Raw genomic sequence first — 16,524 nt, forward strand, 5'->3', positions numbered from 1 at the left:
GCTGCGCGGCGCTGCGGGAGCTCGGCCCGGGCGTGGCGGCCGCGCTGCCCGCGCTGCACACGCTGGTGCTGAGCCGCAACGCGCTGGGCCCGGCCGGGCTGGGCGAGGGGYTGGGCGGACCCCTGCCCGCGCTCCGCCTGCTCGATCTGTCCGGTAACGGGCTGGAGGCGCTGCCCCCCGCKCTCGGTGGCACCGGGGACGGCTCGGGGGACGCGGCCCCGGCGTTCCCGCAGCTGCGCAGCCTCAACCTGAGCGCTAACCGGCTGCGGGAGCTGGGCCCGGGGCTCGCCCGCTCCGCGCCGCAGCTGCAGGAGCTGCTGCTCTCCGGTAACCGGCTGCGGGCTCTGCCCGGTGGCCTCCTGCCCTCCGCCGGGACMCCCGCGCCCTTCCCGCTGCTCAGCCGCCTGGACGCGGCCGACAACGAAGTGGCCGAGCTGGGCGCGGACATCGCGGCGCTGCCGGCGCTCAAGGTGGGAGCGGACCCCGCTGTCATTCCCCCCGGTTCCCATCGCCATCCCTTGACCGTCCCGTYTCTGTCTCCTCCAGAGTCTGGACGTGGCCAACAACCAGCTGCGGGAGCTGCCCGCCGCGCTGGCCGACTGCCCCCGGCTGAAGGAGGCCAACTTCAGGGGCAACCAGCTGAAGGACAAGCGGCTGGAGAAGATGGTCAATGGGTGCCAGACGAAGGCCATCCTGGAGTACCTGCGTGCCGGGGGCCGCGGGAAGGGAAAGGCCGACGGTGCCAGAGAGGAGGTCAGGAAGAAGAAGAGGGAGAAGCAGCAGAAGAAGGACAGTGGGGATGGGGAGCAGGATGAGGTGGAAGAGGCAAGCAAGCTGCTGGTGAAGGTTCTGCATGTCTCTGAGAACCCAGCGCCTTTGGTGGTCAAAGTGAGCCCGGGTGTCAAAGATGTTCGAGCCTTCATCGTGTGCTCTGTGCTGAAGGGAGTGAACTTAAAGCCGGGAAATTCTCTCAAGAGGTTCCTGACCATGCAGGTAACTGCTGTGGCCTCATGCTGCTTGTTTGGAATGGGAATATTGCTGGCAGAGTTAGAAATAGACCCAACTTCTAGGCTCCTAGATGAGTTTATGAAACTTTGGGTGAGCTCCTYAGCCAGCAGGTGTGAGGGTGAGTGGTCCCGCCAGCAGCACATTCCCAGTCAGTGCAAAATCAGGAGAAATGGATTTTGAAAAAGGCTCGTCAGAGCTCAGGTATTGCCATGAGGGCAATGGATGCACCCACATTTATGCTGTGTCTAGAACAGCATCTTGGTAGTGCTGTGGAAACTGTTCAGAGCTAAAACTAACCCTGTGTCCATGTGTAGAGGTCCCCTGGGCTGGCTCTAGGTTCCCTGATCTGTGCTAAAATCATGTTACACACCTGACTTTCAGACGAAGCATCCTTCCCCTGGCAGGCGGGAGCTGCTTTTAGTTTACAAGAGTATTTGGGATTTTTTTTTTTACTAAATCTTGATTTTCCTGTTGAGAAAGGCATCACATGTTGTCAGCCTTCGCTACCTTTGCGTTTGGGCCGTAATGCCCAAAAGATACAAGTGAAGGGAAGGGCCCTGTTTCATACTCACCTGGCTGGCAGTGCCTCAGACATTAAAAACAGAAGGATCTGCACATGGCAGGGAAAAACCACGCTGACTTTTTGATCTATTTCGATGACATCCTTTATATTTCAGACCAAGCTGCATGAGGACATCTGTGAGAAGCGTACAGCAGCCACCATTGCCACCCACGACTTGCAGCTGGTCAAAGCTCCTCTGACATACGATGTCCAGCCTCCTGATGAGCTCAAGGTAGGGCTTAATGGTASTTTCTTATCCCATAGATCCAAGAAAATAAACTCCAGGGACTTTAGAAGTTGTACTGGTTTTCTTGCTGTGCTGCTGTACCAGGTGCCTGGTTTAGTACTGGTGACTGAGCCTGTTTTTCAAGTAGGTGTTACAGCAGTCCTTGTGAAATGGAAAGTATTTCCATGCTTAAAAAGGCATGAAAATATGCAGGAGTATTGTTTTAATTCTTGAATTGCTTACAGGAGAGTTTTGTAATCCCAGTGTTTGAATGAAATTTTGTTTTCTTGTGTGGTGCAGATCGTGCCCCTGGGTCGGAAGGAGATCAAGGCAAAGGATCTTCTCCGCCAGCTGCAGCTGGAGGCTGAGGAGCAGCGGAAGCAGAAGAAGCGTCAGAATGTCTCTGGGCTGCACAAGTCAGTACCCTGTTGTGGTTTTCTCCACAGGCATTTAGGTGACTGYGCTGGGGATGTGAGAAATCTGCTTAGAACAGCAGATAGAAGGGAAGCAGAGAGGAATGAAGGGTGTGTGTGCACATGCTGTGAGCTAAGTGAATCAGAGATGGGGTRAACTCCACATAGGAGCAGATGGGATGTAAAGCAGCATGTGGCTCTGCCCTGTGCTGTTCACTGCTCATGCACAGATCACACACTAATTCTTTTTTGTCACTGTTTCCTGCCGTTGTGTCTGGCTGCTCTCTCAGTTGCTCACTTTTTGCTGTTTTGTTTCTCGTGGCAGATACCTGCAGCTGCTGGATGGCAAAGACAAYTACCCGTGCCTGGTGGATGCTGAAGGTGCTGTGATTTCCTTCCCACCAATAACCAACAGTGAGAAGACAAAGGTACTTCCCATTCATGGAAACACATTAATAATGAAACAGTGTTTCTTTCTGCTGAGAGAKATTTGACTGAAAGACATACACAATTCTGTGAAACCTGTGCTTGCATTCCAAATACAAACTCTCACAGCCTGCATCAAATGGGCTCCACTGTCAGGCTGAGARGGACCTCACTTTTACTTCTGGAAAAATCACAATTTTACTTCTGGAAATTGTTCCAAAGTACCAGCCTGCCTGTGCAAAGGCTTTGAGGAAGGGCAAGAACATGAGTTTTGAGAAAAAAACAGCAGAGCTTTGCCCCTGGTTAAACTGAGTGAAAGCATTCAGCTCTGTGTATTGGGACATGTCYRGGGGGCTGGGAGTGAGGTGCTGTGRTTCCTGACTTCATCTCTGAAACTCTTACAGATTAAAAAAGAGACCCGGGACCTGTTTCTTGAAGTGACGAGTGACACCAGTTTACAGATCTGCAAAGATGTGATGGACATCCTTATCCTGGTAAGAAGATCAGGAAAATACCCTTCTCTTCTTGGGGGAGCTCCTACCAAATGTGTCATTGCTCACATGCATTGAGAAGAACACAAAAGCTATTTGTATGTTAGTAGTATTGTTATTCCCTCTCATTCATTCTCTGCCACAGAACTGATCTTGTTCYCTGTATTTTGCTTTTAACAGAAAATTGCAGAACTGAACAGATCTGCCTTGGAGAACAAGGAAGGCTCGGGCTCAGATATGGAATCRGATGCTCTCTGTGGACCAGGGAATTCGAACCTGCCCTTGGTGCTGGAGCAGGTGCGAGTRGTGGACACAGATGGGAACTTGAAAGTACTTTATCCTTCAAAAACTGACCTGGCCACAGTGTCCTCTCTGCTGACTGTGATCCGTTAGCACCTGTCTGAGCTGAGGAGAGGATTCCATTTCCTTTTTTTGTTGGTTTTTTTTTTTTTTTTTTTTTTTTTTTTCCCCATATCCACCGCAGCTGGTGCACAGCCAGATGGTTTGGGTTTTTAAAGAAAAGATGTGGAGCATCCTGCTGGGAAGGCAATGGCTTCAGAGTTTGATGAGCTACAGCAAGGAGAATTGGGATCTTTCAGCYTTAACAGAGATCATCAGTGTTGGACCTGGGCAGAAAAAACTACATCTTCAAAYGTGGACTGAAGGCAGAGAAAGGGTTGGATGTCAGAATGCACTAGAGAAAATCATCATGATGTTTAAAACCAGCACAGTCACATTTTTCTGCAAGATCACTTTTTCTTCTGGTGTTTCATCTGGATCATTATTTTGGAAGCAGAGAAATGCAGTAATTGACAGTGTGRAACTGAGGTCCTCTGCTGGGTACAACCTGGAGTCAGAATGCCAAGGCACTTTGCTGACATCTCGTTCTGCAGAATTTTATTTTTATCTGGAGTAACCGTGAACATTTAGTTGCTGTCAGAAACATTTAATTGCTGTCAGAACTTGAGGGATGAGTTTTAAAGTGACGGTTTCTGTGCTCAGGCATGAGCACAGCTTCCATCTGTGAGGGGTCAGTTGAATTGACTGTAGGGTTTGTGTGTCCCAGTGCATTTCAGGGCCATTCCTCCATCCCTGTGGGAATTGCAGTGACCTTGTGGGTGCCTGGAAAGTTACTGTGATCAATCACTGGCTTTGTTCTTGCTGAGGAGGTTCAGGTCCATTCAGARCTGCCTCAAACTGACACTACTGAACTCCTGGTCCCCCCAGAATACAGGCATTGATGCCCAGTGATCCTCCTGGAGCTTTCTGTCCCACCCATCTATTTTTACCTTCCACCATAAAGGCAGTTGGAGCAGTTCTCATTTAGCAGTCTGTGGGTGACCTCGATGCGTGGGTGAATGCTGGTGTGAGCTCACACCTYTCCCTAAGCTAGGGTGACCTCCAGATGGACTGTTGTGGTAAAAATGGTGTCTCATAGCTCTAACTGAACTGATACTGTGTCAAATACATCCCCGTGTTGGGACTTGCACATGGAATGGAAAAATAAAACAGCTCCTGCAGCCATGGCACTGTCACTCATTTTGGCGTTGGTGGATGTTCAGTCGTGTCATGTAGAAACTTCCCAAAGCAAATGTGGGAATTTCACACTTCCCAGCTACTTGTAGCCAAGCAATCCTTGTCCTTCAGGCTTCTCTGAGAAGTCAAGTGTTACTAACAGACCAAGTGTTACAGTGACTTCTGCTCTGAATCAGCTGAAACAATTGAACCARACACTCCCACAGAACCTGATTTCAGTAAAATAAGTTTAATTTGTTGCAAGGAGCCAGCTCAGAGCCAAGAAGCCCGAGGCTGGTGATGGGTTCTGGCTCAGCCATCAGGCTAGCTTGCTAGAGCTCCTTTTCCTTGCYGTGGCAGGTGATGGCAGGCGGCTGTCACTGCTGCTGAGCAGTGACATCCTGCTACCCCTGTTCCTCGGGTGGAGCTTGTGCTGGAACTCCGTCCGCTCACAAATGATTTTCTGAAAATCAGGGATATGTGAAGGTGTGAGAAGGCCGAGAGCAGCACTGAAAAATGTTCTCTTACCTCAGCAGTCCCTTCCTGGCTGCTGGAAGGTGTTTGGAAAGGCCACGTACCTGTACTGCCTCCAGCACCTCGTCGTCTGTGAGCTCAGTCTGGGGGTCGTGGCTGCCCTCTGTGCTGAACGTAGCCTGGATTATTCTGTTTCGAAACCTTTCAGACTTTGGATGAAAGAGGACAGCAATTCCTTGGCATTTGCATGGATTTAGAGAGACTGTGCTGTCAGGCTTGGGCAAAGGACTGGTGAATGATGAGGTGGGAAGTGTTTATGTGAAATTGCAGGTGGTTTGGGCTTCACTGAAAGTGCTGTGGGAATTAGGTGGGTCTAGGTGGGCTGGGGTTCTTCCCCAGGCACATCTGYCTGCAGGAAATGGCTTTAAGGCAGTTTTGTTACCTTGAGTCTGAAAGGATGTTAGAAATCTGGTAATGTAACTGATCTGAACTCAAATTTCTCAAGGGTTGCTGGTATTTGAGCCTGTTTATGAGTGGTACAAGAGCTGCCTGCTCCACAGCTGGGGAGCAAATGAGATTCCCAAGTGTGTCCCAAGAGGGAGACAGGGCTCTGAGGTGAAAGAGGCCATGCTTACCTTGGTGCTCATGCACTCCAGTGCCACTCTGGCTTGCAGCTCCTTTTGCTCYAGTTCCTCAGCCTGTCTCTGGATCTCCCTCTGGGTCTGTTTCTGCTCCAGGAGGTGGAGGCGGTTGGTCACAGCCTCAGCCTGTAGCTGGCTGATGGTCTTCTGTARCTCACTGATCAGCTTGCTCTGCTCATCCAGCTGCGATTCCTGGTCTGCAATAAGCTGAGCAGACACAGAAATCCAGCTGTTACTAGGGGGAGGAAAACTGAGCAGCTTTGGCCTYATCTTCCCAGTATTTGGTCCAAATSCTTCCTGGGCAGAATCTACAGGCTAACAACCTCACCAGTACTCGTAGCTGTTACTACTTGGTGTTTTCTCTAAAACTACTTGGATTGGGCATGGGTTTTACATGCCAAACTCCCCCAGCCCTAAAACAAAAACCAGCCTTTTCTGTASAGGCTTTGTACAAATTCACCTGGAGAAGCCTCTGGTACTCCTCTTCCGTAATCACTGTCATTTTTTCCGGCATCTGTCCTTCTGTCGCGGCCCAAAACTGAAAGGAAAATACTTGACACTTCAGGTGTCAAGTTRCTGCAGGTGTCCCTCCTGCTTATGAGAGGAAACTGTTGCATAAATCCCAAATTACCAGCTGCCAGCTCTCCTGGCAGCCACRGCCACCACATTCTCAGGCTGTACCTTGTCATACGCATCCTGGAGCTGGAATTCTCTCTCTGTGAGCTGCTTCTGGAGCACTTCCCTTTCAGATCTGATTCTCCGAAGCTCGGATTCTTGGACCTCCATCTGTCTTTGCAAGGAAGTAATGGCACCTGTAAAGCAGGAGTACTCAGTTAGCAAAGCAAATCCGTGTAGTTGCTTTTTTTTTTTTTTCAGGTGAGCATAAGCAGAGCCACTGTGGGAACAGTCTAGGAACAGACTTGGGTCATGTTAATGCTGCAGCCACAGTGATTCTGGGTGATAGCATTGTGATACTTTGCTGGGAAGTGGGTTTGTATAGCCTGGAGTGTACAAACTTCAGGGTGACCTCATTGTGGCCTTCCAGTACCACAAGGAGCTGATAAGATGGAGAGAGGCTGTTTATAAGGGCTTGGAAAGACAGGATGAGGGGGAATGGCTTCACCCTAAGTATCTGTCTCACCTAACCCCACTAATAGAGAGCAGGGTTAGATTGGATATTAGGAAAAAATTCCTCCCTGTGAGGGTGGTGAGACCCTGGAATGGATTTCCCAGAGAAACTGTGGCTGCCCCTGGATCCCAAGGCCAGGTTGGACATGGCTTGGAGCAACGTGGTCTAGTGGAAGGTGTCCTTGCCCATTACAGGGAGTGGTGCTGGATGAGCTTTAAGGTCCAATCCAAACCATTCCGTGATTCCACGTGTATTAAACCACCAGACTTTGTGTGAGGTGGGCGCTGCTCTGAGAACACGGGGAGTGGACATCAAACCCTGCTTTGCCAGACACTGCTGGGTGCYCCAGGATGCTGCTCAGGGCTGGCTCTGCTGGCTTTTCTCATGTTCTTCACTTTCCAAGGGGAGAAAGAAAGTGTTTCCAAAACAAATGGCTTTTCAGCCTCCCTCTGTGAGCAGCACCCTGTAATGTTTCTAAGGTCAAAGGAGCCGGACTGTAGGAGACCTAGGCAGGTAAAGRTGTGCTCTGGGCACCTCCCGCCGTACCTAAGGCCATGTTGTGGTCATCCCTGGCTTTCCGCAGCTCCTCCCGGAGCTGTCCCACCGTTTCAATGTCTTCCATCGTTCGGTGAGCCGGAGCGGGGCCTCTCCCGGCGCCGCGGGGCTCGGAGCGGGGCCGCTGCCGGGCAACGGCGTGAGGCGGGCGGGCCTTCCGCTTCCGAGTCAGCGGGGCCGGGCCATGGGGCGGAGGAGGAAAACGCTGCACGACTACGCGGCCGAGTTCTCGGAGCTATCGGTGCGGCGGGAGCCGGCGGGGCCGAGCTGTTCAGCCGTGGAGACGCTGCTCTGCACGCCGTGCCAGCTGCCCCTGAGGGTGCGGCGCGACCGCATCCTGGAGCACCTCAGCTCGGGCCGCCACTGCCGCAACCGCCGCCTGCTCCGCCAGATCGGGCTGCGCGCCCCGGGGCTCCGGTGAGGGGCGGGTCGCTGCTTGGGCTCCTCCGCCGCTTTTCTGCCTCACGCGGCCTTTCTCTGCCTCACCCGGCTCTTTCCCTGCTTCACCCGCCTCATTCCTTGCCTCACTCGGCCCCTTCCCTCCCTCACCCGACCGACCCCTCCCYSRGYYSMYCKRSCCCTKCCCSGGTTCCTCTGGCCCTTCCCGGGTTCCTCTGGCCCTTCCCGGGTTCCTCTGGCCCTTCCCGGGTTCCTCTGGCCCTTCCCGGGTTCCTCTGGCCCTTCCCGGGTTCCTCTGGCCCTTCCCGGGTTCCTCTGGCCCTTCCCGGGTTCCTCCGGCCCTTCCCTGCCTCCCTCGCCCCATTTCTGCCTCCCCCGCTTCATTTCTGCCTCCCCCGCTCCATTTCTGCCTCCCTCACCCCATATCTCTCTCCCTCGCTCCATTTCTGCCCCCCTCGCCCCATTTCTGCCTCTCCAGCCCCATTTCTGCCTCCCTTGCTCATTTCTGCTTCCCTCGCCCCATTTCTGCCTCTCCAGCCCCATTTCTGCCTCCCTTGCTCATTTCTGCTTCCCTCGCCCCCTTTCTGTCTCCCCGGCCCCATTTCTGCCCCCCTCGCCCCATTTATCCCTCCCTTGCCCCATTTCTACCTCCCTCATCTCATTTCTGTCTCCCTCGCCCCATTTCTGCCTCATTCGACCGACCCCTTCTTGTGCTCCTCTGCCCCATCTCTGCCTCAGCCGATTGACCGCTACTGGGGCTCATCCGACCCTTTGCCTCACCTATCTCATCTTTGCCTCACCCACCCCATCTCTGTCTCAGCCAACCGACCCCATCTCGGGCTCCTCCACCCCATCTCGGCCTCACTCGGCCCTTCCCTGCCTCACCCACCCCATCTCAATCTCACCCAACCGATCCCTGCTTGGGGTACCCTTTTCTGCATCCCTCACCCCMTCTCAGTCTCACCCAACCCCAGAACAGCAGACCCAGACAGTGCCTGTCCCCCTGTGCTGGGCACTTCTGTGGCCCCTCGARTGCCRTGTCCAGTTCTGTCCCTCACTACAAARGAGACATTGAGGGGCTGGAGCATGTCCAGAGAAGGGAACGGAGCTGGGGAAGGGTTYGGRGARTCAGTCCTGTGAGGAGGAGCTGTGGAAGGCACTTAGTRCTGTGGTTTAGTTGACAAGGAGGTGATTGCTCAGAGGTTGGACCTGATGGTCTTGGAGTTCTTGTCCAACYTTAATGATTCTTTAATTATCTGTCTCACCCAGCCCCACTCAGGAAGCATTTCGACAACACCCTCAGATGCAGGGTGGCGTTCTTGGGGTGTTTTTGTGCAGGGTCARGAKYTGGGCTCGGTGGTCCTTGTGGGTCCCTCCCAGCTCAGRATAYTCTCTGATCTCTGTCTCCTCAGCTCTGCAAGTCCCGACTCCAGCCTGAGCCTGAGCCTGCCGCTGCCACTYGACGTGCCCTCCCTGCTCTCCCATCCCTCTTTCGTCACCGCTGGATCCAGCACCAGCTACAGCATGGTCCCYTCCCCGCCCTCCTACCACAAGATGCTGGTTCCCCACCACCCCATCACCGCCACACAGAGGGATGACCCAACGCCCTCCACCTCTGCTGGCCACCCCTCACCCCTGGCCACCTTCCACACTGGCATTACACCTCTTGGCCAAAGTGGGGCTRCACCCGATGCCTCCAGCAGCCCGGCACCCTTCTCATGTCACGGTGGCAGCGGCGCTGGCCTCGTGCTCTTCGGCGCAGGGCTCGTGAGCAAAGCCCTGTTGCAAAGCCTGATGGAGGAAACGAGCTGCTGCCTGCTGTAYGTGGTGGAGGATCGGCCGGAGGAGGTGGAACGTGCCTTTGGTGCCGAGGTCCCGGCTGGCACCAGGGTTCTGCGGCAGCAGGACGCCGCCGTYGCGCTCGGAGATCCACGGTACTGAYGGCCACRAGCTCCTCTGTGTGGCTCTGCTCAGGGTGGGGGGTTCCATACAAGTGTTGCCTTCCCCTCTGGCAAACTCTGTAGCAATCCCAGACTGTGCTTCTGGCTTCTGTCACCTACCCAAGGGTCCTTCAGAAATCCTTGAGAAGCTTMTTTGGGCTCATATCCCCCGAATCAATGGGAGCTTGAAAGAATTTAGTTACGGGCAGTTTTGTTAAGAATATAAAATCTCAATTTTCCTCCATTCTCACAGAACAGTAATAAATGCCAGTTTTCCTGTCTCAGAGCAGTTGGCTGCATTGGGTGGCTGTTAGAACTCTCTGAGTTAAGTGAGGTCAGTGTACATGGGGAGGATTGTGGAGTTTTGCTTTACAGTTCAGCTGAACAACATTTTAGTGATGTTGTTACAGAGCTAAAGTTGGTGTTTTAAGTATTTTAGGAGCAAAAGGCAGAGCTTTTTAAAAAGACTGATTTGACACTAGAAAGTAAAGAATCASAGTAAGCTAGGATATATTAATCACTTCTTCAGCAGTTGTACCACATGAATAGTTCAGATTTCTCTGTGTGTTTTAACTGGCAGGATTYAACTCCTTTTTCAAGGACACCTTTAAAAGACTTTCTCCTTTAAGAKGCAGGAAAAGCRGTGCAATTCYTTTGTGGYACTTGTGATTTTAACCTGTGTCTCYGTATTTCATCCTTGAARCAGAGYTCCTTCTATAAYCCAGCTGGCTCTTCTAGAGCGATGAGGTTTAAGGCTTTTTTAACTGTAACCAAAAGAAGATTTTGAGCATTTAATAAAAACCTCATCCTCACTGAAGATCTCTCTTGATTCCTGCAGRGTCTCTGGAGCCATTATWTGTTCTCCACCTGAYGAAGCCCCTGAGATGGTMAAAGAAGCCTTACGAGCAGGTAAGRGGAGCAGCTGCACATTCAGCTTTTCTCTGTGCCCGTTGGTGTGCCCCTGTGAATGTGTTCATGTTTCAGCAGCAGCCCTGGAGCTGTGCAGACTTTCTCACTGTGTGATTGAAGTGACTGAGATCACTGCTAACACTGATGTTAATGGCTGGACACCAGAGGAGTTTGTGCTGAGCTGGCACCAGTGTGATTGAGCAGTGTCTCATCCTAAAATCCCACCAGGAGTCACAGAAAAGCTGTCACCAAAACAGACCCACTCCAGGGGTCTGGAATGGCTGACACCGTGGCAGGCAGCCAGAAGGGAGTAAATGCCATCAAAAACCAGACATGTAATGAACTGTRTCTATTACTGCAAGATCAAGGTGTTTTGTACAGCTCTCCACTGAGCCCTGGTTCTGTCCTGTTTTGCACAGGTAAAGGTGTGTTCTGCGAGGGGCTGCCCAGCTTGGACAGGCAGACAGCAGAAACCTGTTTCGATGAGGCCGACAAGTGTCGGAGGCCACTCGTGTGTGGCTTCTACAAGTAAGACCAGTAGTTTTCCTCTGCTTTATTCTTGATAAAATCACGTGTCTGCAAGCAGCCCTGATTCATCAGGCTGTCCTGACTTTGTCCTCAAATCAAGTTGGTTTCACCTCATTCCTTGTTTCTCTTGGAAGGCGCTTTGACCCAGCCCTGCAGTTCTTGTACAAGAAGGTGCGGGACAGCCGGGCCCTGGGCAGGATCCGTCGGATATCCACCATCAGCAGCCTCTATCCAGCAGCCTCTCTGAGCCTCCTGAAAGCCTCAGGTACCCAGCAGCTTCCTGCTGAAGTCTAGGTTTGAATTKGAGTCACTTGGGTGGGAAAGGACCTTAAAGCTCATCTGTTCCATCCCCTGCCATGGGCAGAAACACGTTCCACCAGACCAGGCTGATTCAAGCTCCAGCCAATCCAGCCTGGAAATTCCTCTGTGGGAATTCCCCTGTGTTGGTATAGCCTTAAGATCCATGTTTTTTTTTTTTTTTTTTAAGGAGTGTTTTCTTTACCAAACTTAATTTCTGTGCATTTTTTTGTCCCGTTTGTCTCTCCACCCCGTGGAGGCTTTTTATACCATCTCCATGCAGTTCAGAAATGTACACTGACTGTGGGTTTCAGTGTGGAGAATTTAATGCCTGGTTTTGGTTCTTCCAGGTGGRATTTTTTACAACGCTGCTGTGCATGACATAGATATTATCAGTTTRTTGTTGGGAGAGAGTGTGCCAGATACAATATTTTCCCTGGGCCATGCCTTCTGTGCAGGTAAGAATKAGTCTTTTGATGGTTTATTGGGTACCTCTGGACTTCAGTGTTAAACCCAGGAAGAAAGAGCAAGCAAGAGCATAGGTAGCCATGACAGTTTTTCCATCATGGAGCAGTTGAAAAAACAGGTTGGTGAAACAGAAGGCAGATTCCTCAGTGGTATTTGGTGAGGATCTCTGAATTTGGTGAATTTTCTGCTGATATGAAGCAGTTGCTGTGAAGTTATTGTTGAACATTACTCTGAAGGACACCAGGTGAAAACAAAGTGCAGAAAATATTGGGCAAAGCTTTGAGCTCACAAGAATGTCAATGAAATGTTCCTTCTCTGCTTCCTGTGGCCTTTMTCTGTGGATCCCAGCACAAGTTTGTGAGTTTGCTCTGGGCCGTGTCAGGCTGATGGGCACGCTCTGGGTTACCACACTCATTTAAACGAACCATAAAAGATGGAAGCTGCCATTTTTTAAATGGAAATGCAGAGTTTTAATTAAGGTAATTGCAGCAGCTGCCAAGCTTGGCTGGCTGGGGTGAGCAGGAGCAGGATGCAACACTCTCCTCCGTGGCACAGTGTTGAAATGCAGCAAACAAGAGCCCTCCAGGAGGGTTCTGTACCCTCTGCCTCACTCCAGCAACGTGCTGGAAGTTGCCTGATGCTGGTTGGAATGAGCTGCAAAGACAAATGTCTGGAAGCAGAGGTGGGTGCCCTCGTTAGGGAGAGCTGCAGGCTGGGAAGGTGGAGTTGGGCCTGGGGCTGTGTGTTCCTGCAGGAGCTGCCTGTTCTCCATCAAGAATGCTGGTGTAGCAGCCATAGTGCTGTCACCAGTGTGCCCTGTGGGAAGGTGTCACAGAGCCAGTGTCACCTCCCAAAGGAAAAAGAGCAGTTTGTAKCTATAGAATGTGGTGCTTTGCTGTTCCTGGGGTGAGCCAGGCTTGTTTTGTCCGCAGACATGGGCTGCCTGAAGGATGTGGACACAGTTGCCATCAGCATGAAGTTCCCCAGYGGAGCCATTGTCACTCTGGATGTCAGCCAGCACTGCACCAGGAGCTGTGACCAGCGGCTGGAGGTGGGGTCCTGCTGCTCACTCAAGTCTGGGGTTGACTCCACAGCCCAGCAYGAGTTTTCTCCTGTGTGTGTGTGYSYSYRSMRCRYKTYYCMMAAMMCCYCTSTGACAGAATCACRGAGYCAWTGAGGTTGGAAACACCTTSAGRATCAYTGAGTCCAACCTTTGACCAGTCTCCACCTTATCATCCAAATCAGACCTCTGAGTGCCATGCCCAGCTGTTGGGCAGTCACCTCAGCAGCAGTGGATTCTTGTCCTTGTTGAATCCACAATCCACTTTCTCTTTTCTTAGCCAAATTTTCCCTCTCTTCCATGCATTCTGTGGTGCTATGAGCTGCATGGTTCATACCAGGGCAGGAACTGGTTCAGCCCTCCTGAAGCTGAAATTTTGCACATCTCATTTGTCCTTTCCTTGGGTAGTTTCAGGTGTGTAGCAGGAACTCAGCATATTTAAGGGGAAAAAAGTGTAAATTCCTACAGTCATGAATAATTACAACTGTGAGGGGTGGACTTGGGGAGGAATTTCTGTTAAACACTTAGAAAAAGGGCTTTGTTCTGGTGAGATACCAGACAGGCAGAAGCTGCTGTACTACAGCATGACCCTGGTATTTCTGCTGTGTCTGAGCCATACCAGGGGTGGGACAGGTGTGACTCCTCATTTCAGAACCTTCTTTTGTCTTGGCTGTACAAACCAGGGCTTCTCTAACCTGGCCAGGTGTGTGAAGTCAGAAGTCATAACCTAAAAACATCATTTCTTCCCTGTTTTGCTCCTTCCCTCAGGTTCATGGATCTCAAGGGACATTACGGGTGGACAACCAGAACCCTCTGGGTATCACAGAGCACGGGACTTCAGTGTCCATCTGTCCCCAAACCCAGGCAGAACGCTACAGGGATGCACACAGGGAGCTCATCAGGCACTTCCTGAGAACTCTGAAAGGTGAAATGAGTGGATGATGTTACTTTGGATTGGCTTTGTTGGGGGATGCACTGTCAGGTCATGGAGATAAGTGAGGGATGGAGTGTTGATCTGAAACTSTGGGAAGAAGTGAGAGTTGGGAGGGGAAACTGCCTTGGACCTGACTGTCCTTTGTGATGGAAACAGCTGTTTGTGACAGACAGGAGACCCTCAGCTGTCATCCTGGCTGTCCAGAAGGAACAAAAATCACAGAATCACGGAGTGGGTTGGGTAGAAAGAGACTTTAAAAGATTGTCTACTCCAAGAGATTTTTGTTTGAGTGTTTTCAGTTGTTGTGGCTGCACTGACAGGAGGAGGGGGCTGAAKTGTTTTGAATCCTGCAGCTCCAGCACCAGGATCTTTGCTGGCAGGGGACCATGGGTTCCATCCAGTGCTTTGTTCTGTCCCACAGGCCAGGAGCTCCCTGTGATCACCAAGGAGCAGTTCCTGTGCACCATCCAGGTGGCTGCAGCAGCTGAGCAGTCCTGGAGGAAYGGCTCTGCCGTGGATCTGCACAGCGGTGCCGCGGATCCGGCCGGACCAAAGGCTGCAGCTGTGTGACAACCACTCAGTGGGGACACAGCAAGGACTTCCCACCTAGTGGCCTCAGGATAAGCCTGGATGGAGGTTTTTACATTCCCACTGGGAGTGCCCAGCAGACAAAGGCACTTCTGAACCAGGAGCATTGGGTGCTGGGATGGTGCAGGATTTCTACCACATCAGTCTGAGCCTGCAAGAAATTCCTGAGCCTGCGTGTGGTTTGGTCCAGGTGGCTTTTCCTCCTGGAGAGTGCTGCTGGCCATGGAGCTCTGTTTTCCCAGGAGAAAAATGATGCTTCTTGGGCCAGCCAGGGTGGTGTAGGACCGCTAACAGCTGGGATGAGGGAGAAGCTCCCCCTTGGAGAGGGAATGGCCACTGCCTRTCTGGAGGAGAAATCACAAGCAAGTGTCTTCCCACGATTGAGGTGATGTAATGCTCAAAAAAATATGGGGGTGAGTGTGTTTAGATTGGATATATGGAAGAAATTATTCYCTTTGAGGCTGTGAGGGGCTGGAATGGATTTCTGAGAGAAGCTGTGGCTGCCTCATCCCTGGAAGTGTTCAAGGCCAGGTTGGATAGTGGAAGGTRTCCCTGCCCATGGCAGGGGGTGGGACTGGATGGTCTTTAAGGCTCCTTCCACCCAAACCAGTCTGGGATTCCATGATCCTGTTTGAGACACAGACCCCAGCAGAAAGCAGAGCCACAGTCCAGCTGGTGTTGCTGCCAGGATCTTTGGACTTTTGTCATGTGTGGAGCTCTCTGCAGACATGTGGCTCTGACTGTTCCTGTCTGGCTGTCAGTTTTCAAGATCTTCTGAAAGATTTTTTGTTGTATTTTTATTGAATTATGACAACGTTTTTACCTTCTTCCATTTCAAGGCATTAGTTTGTAAACTTCTTGCAAGAACCTTTAGTTCAATCAATTTTCAATTCCTACCTATGGAATAAGTGYTCCTAAAACTAGAAATAGTGGTGACATTTGTAAATTAAGACAGTTCTCTTTGGGAAATGGTTTTTAACAGTGTAATTTTTCAAGCTCTGAAAAAGTGTGATTTAATGCTTGTTCTGCATTTCATTCACTATTTTTAGCCATTTATTGAGGGGAAAAAAATTATGTATCCAGAAGCCTCCTTTTGTCTCTCTGTACTCATTGTRGCAGTTTAGTRCTCACTGGTGGGTTTCTTTTTGGTSTCAGCAGCTTCAGGCCCTTTGAGGTCCTGCAGGTGAAGGTTTGCTCTGGGTTACGAGGGCACTTTCTGTCCACTTTTAATTGCCTGATCCAGCAATTCCCCCATGTGCTCAAAAAAAAACCCCAAAACCCCCAAAACAAAAGAGAAACCTCAGCTATAAAAATAACACATTTTCCGAAGATGACAGTACAAAAAAGTACAATTCCTACYGCGGAGTGATCCGTTAATACTGCTGGGAACAGCTCTGGGAATGCTGGAAATGTGAGTGATKGTTGCAAAAGCTTTAAAGCATTAAAGTGCTTTACTGAGCCATTGCCTGGGGACATGGGTTCAGTGTCAGACACACCAGGGGAGTTCCCAATCCCAAAGGAATCCGGTTCCCAATCCCTGTGGTGTGAGAGGTGGGATGGCCATTGCTCCTGTGCCTCACCAGCACCCGAGGGACATGAGGGGTAGGACAAGAGGTCACCTCTGTGTGCTGGAGGCTCAGAGCTGCTGTGGGACACCCARACAGAGCATTGGAGGAGAGTCCTGGGCTCAGGGCTGCAGTGCAACACATCCAGGGATCACATTCCTGCTCCCCTTGCAGAGGGAGCAGCCACTGCCTGCCTGGAGGAGAAGGCACATCTCGGCTGAGCCCTGCTAGCACTTGAGCTGTTCTCTTGCTTAGAGGGTCCAGGGCTTTGGGAAGGGGATGGAGCCCTTTCCCCAGGCTGGGGTGATTGGAAGCAGCTGTAGGGCTGCCTTTGGAGSCTCCAGAGGCACAGGGTGCTGCAGTGGGAATGTACAGGCAGCATTGTTTCCATACAGA

General features: G+C 51.5%; 3 protein-coding genes across 4 annotated transcripts; 2 read left to right on the plus strand and 1 right to left on the minus strand.

The window, feature by feature from the left end:
• Positions 1 to 2: 2 nt before the first annotated feature.
• LRRC47 (leucine rich repeat containing 47) lies at positions 3 to 4,924 on the plus strand (the record flags this gene model as incomplete). The annotated part of the gene is made up of 7 exons (XM_057375626.1): positions 3 to 470; positions 547 to 993; positions 1,686 to 1,802; positions 2,097 to 2,212; positions 2,535 to 2,637; positions 3,040 to 3,129; positions 3,307 to 4,924. Coding segments are annotated over 7 exons (1,554 nt in total), but the record flags the coding sequence as incomplete, so codon positions are not given.
• Positions 4,864 to 7,587, minus strand: CCDC27 (coiled-coil domain containing 27). 2 transcript variants are annotated; one of them, XM_057375649.1, is made up of 6 exons: positions 7,432 to 7,587; positions 6,438 to 6,568; positions 6,217 to 6,294; positions 5,751 to 5,963; positions 5,220 to 5,324; positions 4,868 to 5,104 (listed from the first exon to the last, which is right to left on the minus strand). In XM_057375649.1, exons 1-6 carry the CDS (start codon positions 7,505 to 7,507, stop codon positions 4,961 to 4,963), a joined length of 747 nt encoding a protein of 248 aa, XP_057231632.1. In that variant the 5' UTR covers positions 7,508 to 7,587; the 3' UTR covers positions 4,868 to 4,960. The 2 variants fall into 2 exon arrangements, with proteins under 2 accessions (XP_057231633.1, XP_057231632.1); XM_057375650.1 differs by lacking the exon at positions 6,217 to 6,294 and having other exon boundaries at positions 4,864 to 5,104.
• Positions 7,422 to 16,381, plus strand: LOC130579093 (inositol 2-dehydrogenase-like). The gene is made up of 9 exons (XM_057375651.1): positions 7,422 to 7,857; positions 9,252 to 9,773; positions 10,618 to 10,688; positions 11,108 to 11,216; positions 11,351 to 11,481; positions 11,864 to 11,971; positions 12,914 to 13,032; positions 13,810 to 13,966; positions 14,397 to 16,381. Exons 1-9 carry the CDS (start codon positions 7,625 to 7,627, stop codon positions 14,543 to 14,545), a joined length of 1,599 nt encoding a protein of 532 aa, XP_057231634.1. The 5' UTR covers positions 7,422 to 7,624; the 3' UTR covers positions 14,546 to 16,381.
• Positions 16,382 to 16,524: the final 143 nt, after the last annotated feature.

This window comes from Malurus melanocephalus, unplaced genomic scaffold (assembly GCF_030028575.1).
Source record: "Malurus melanocephalus ecotype Western Australia unplaced genomic scaffold, MMel_1.1 scaffold_253, whole genome shotgun sequence".
Classification (NCBI taxonomy): Eukaryota; Metazoa; Chordata; class Aves; order Passeriformes; family Maluridae; genus Malurus; species Malurus melanocephalus.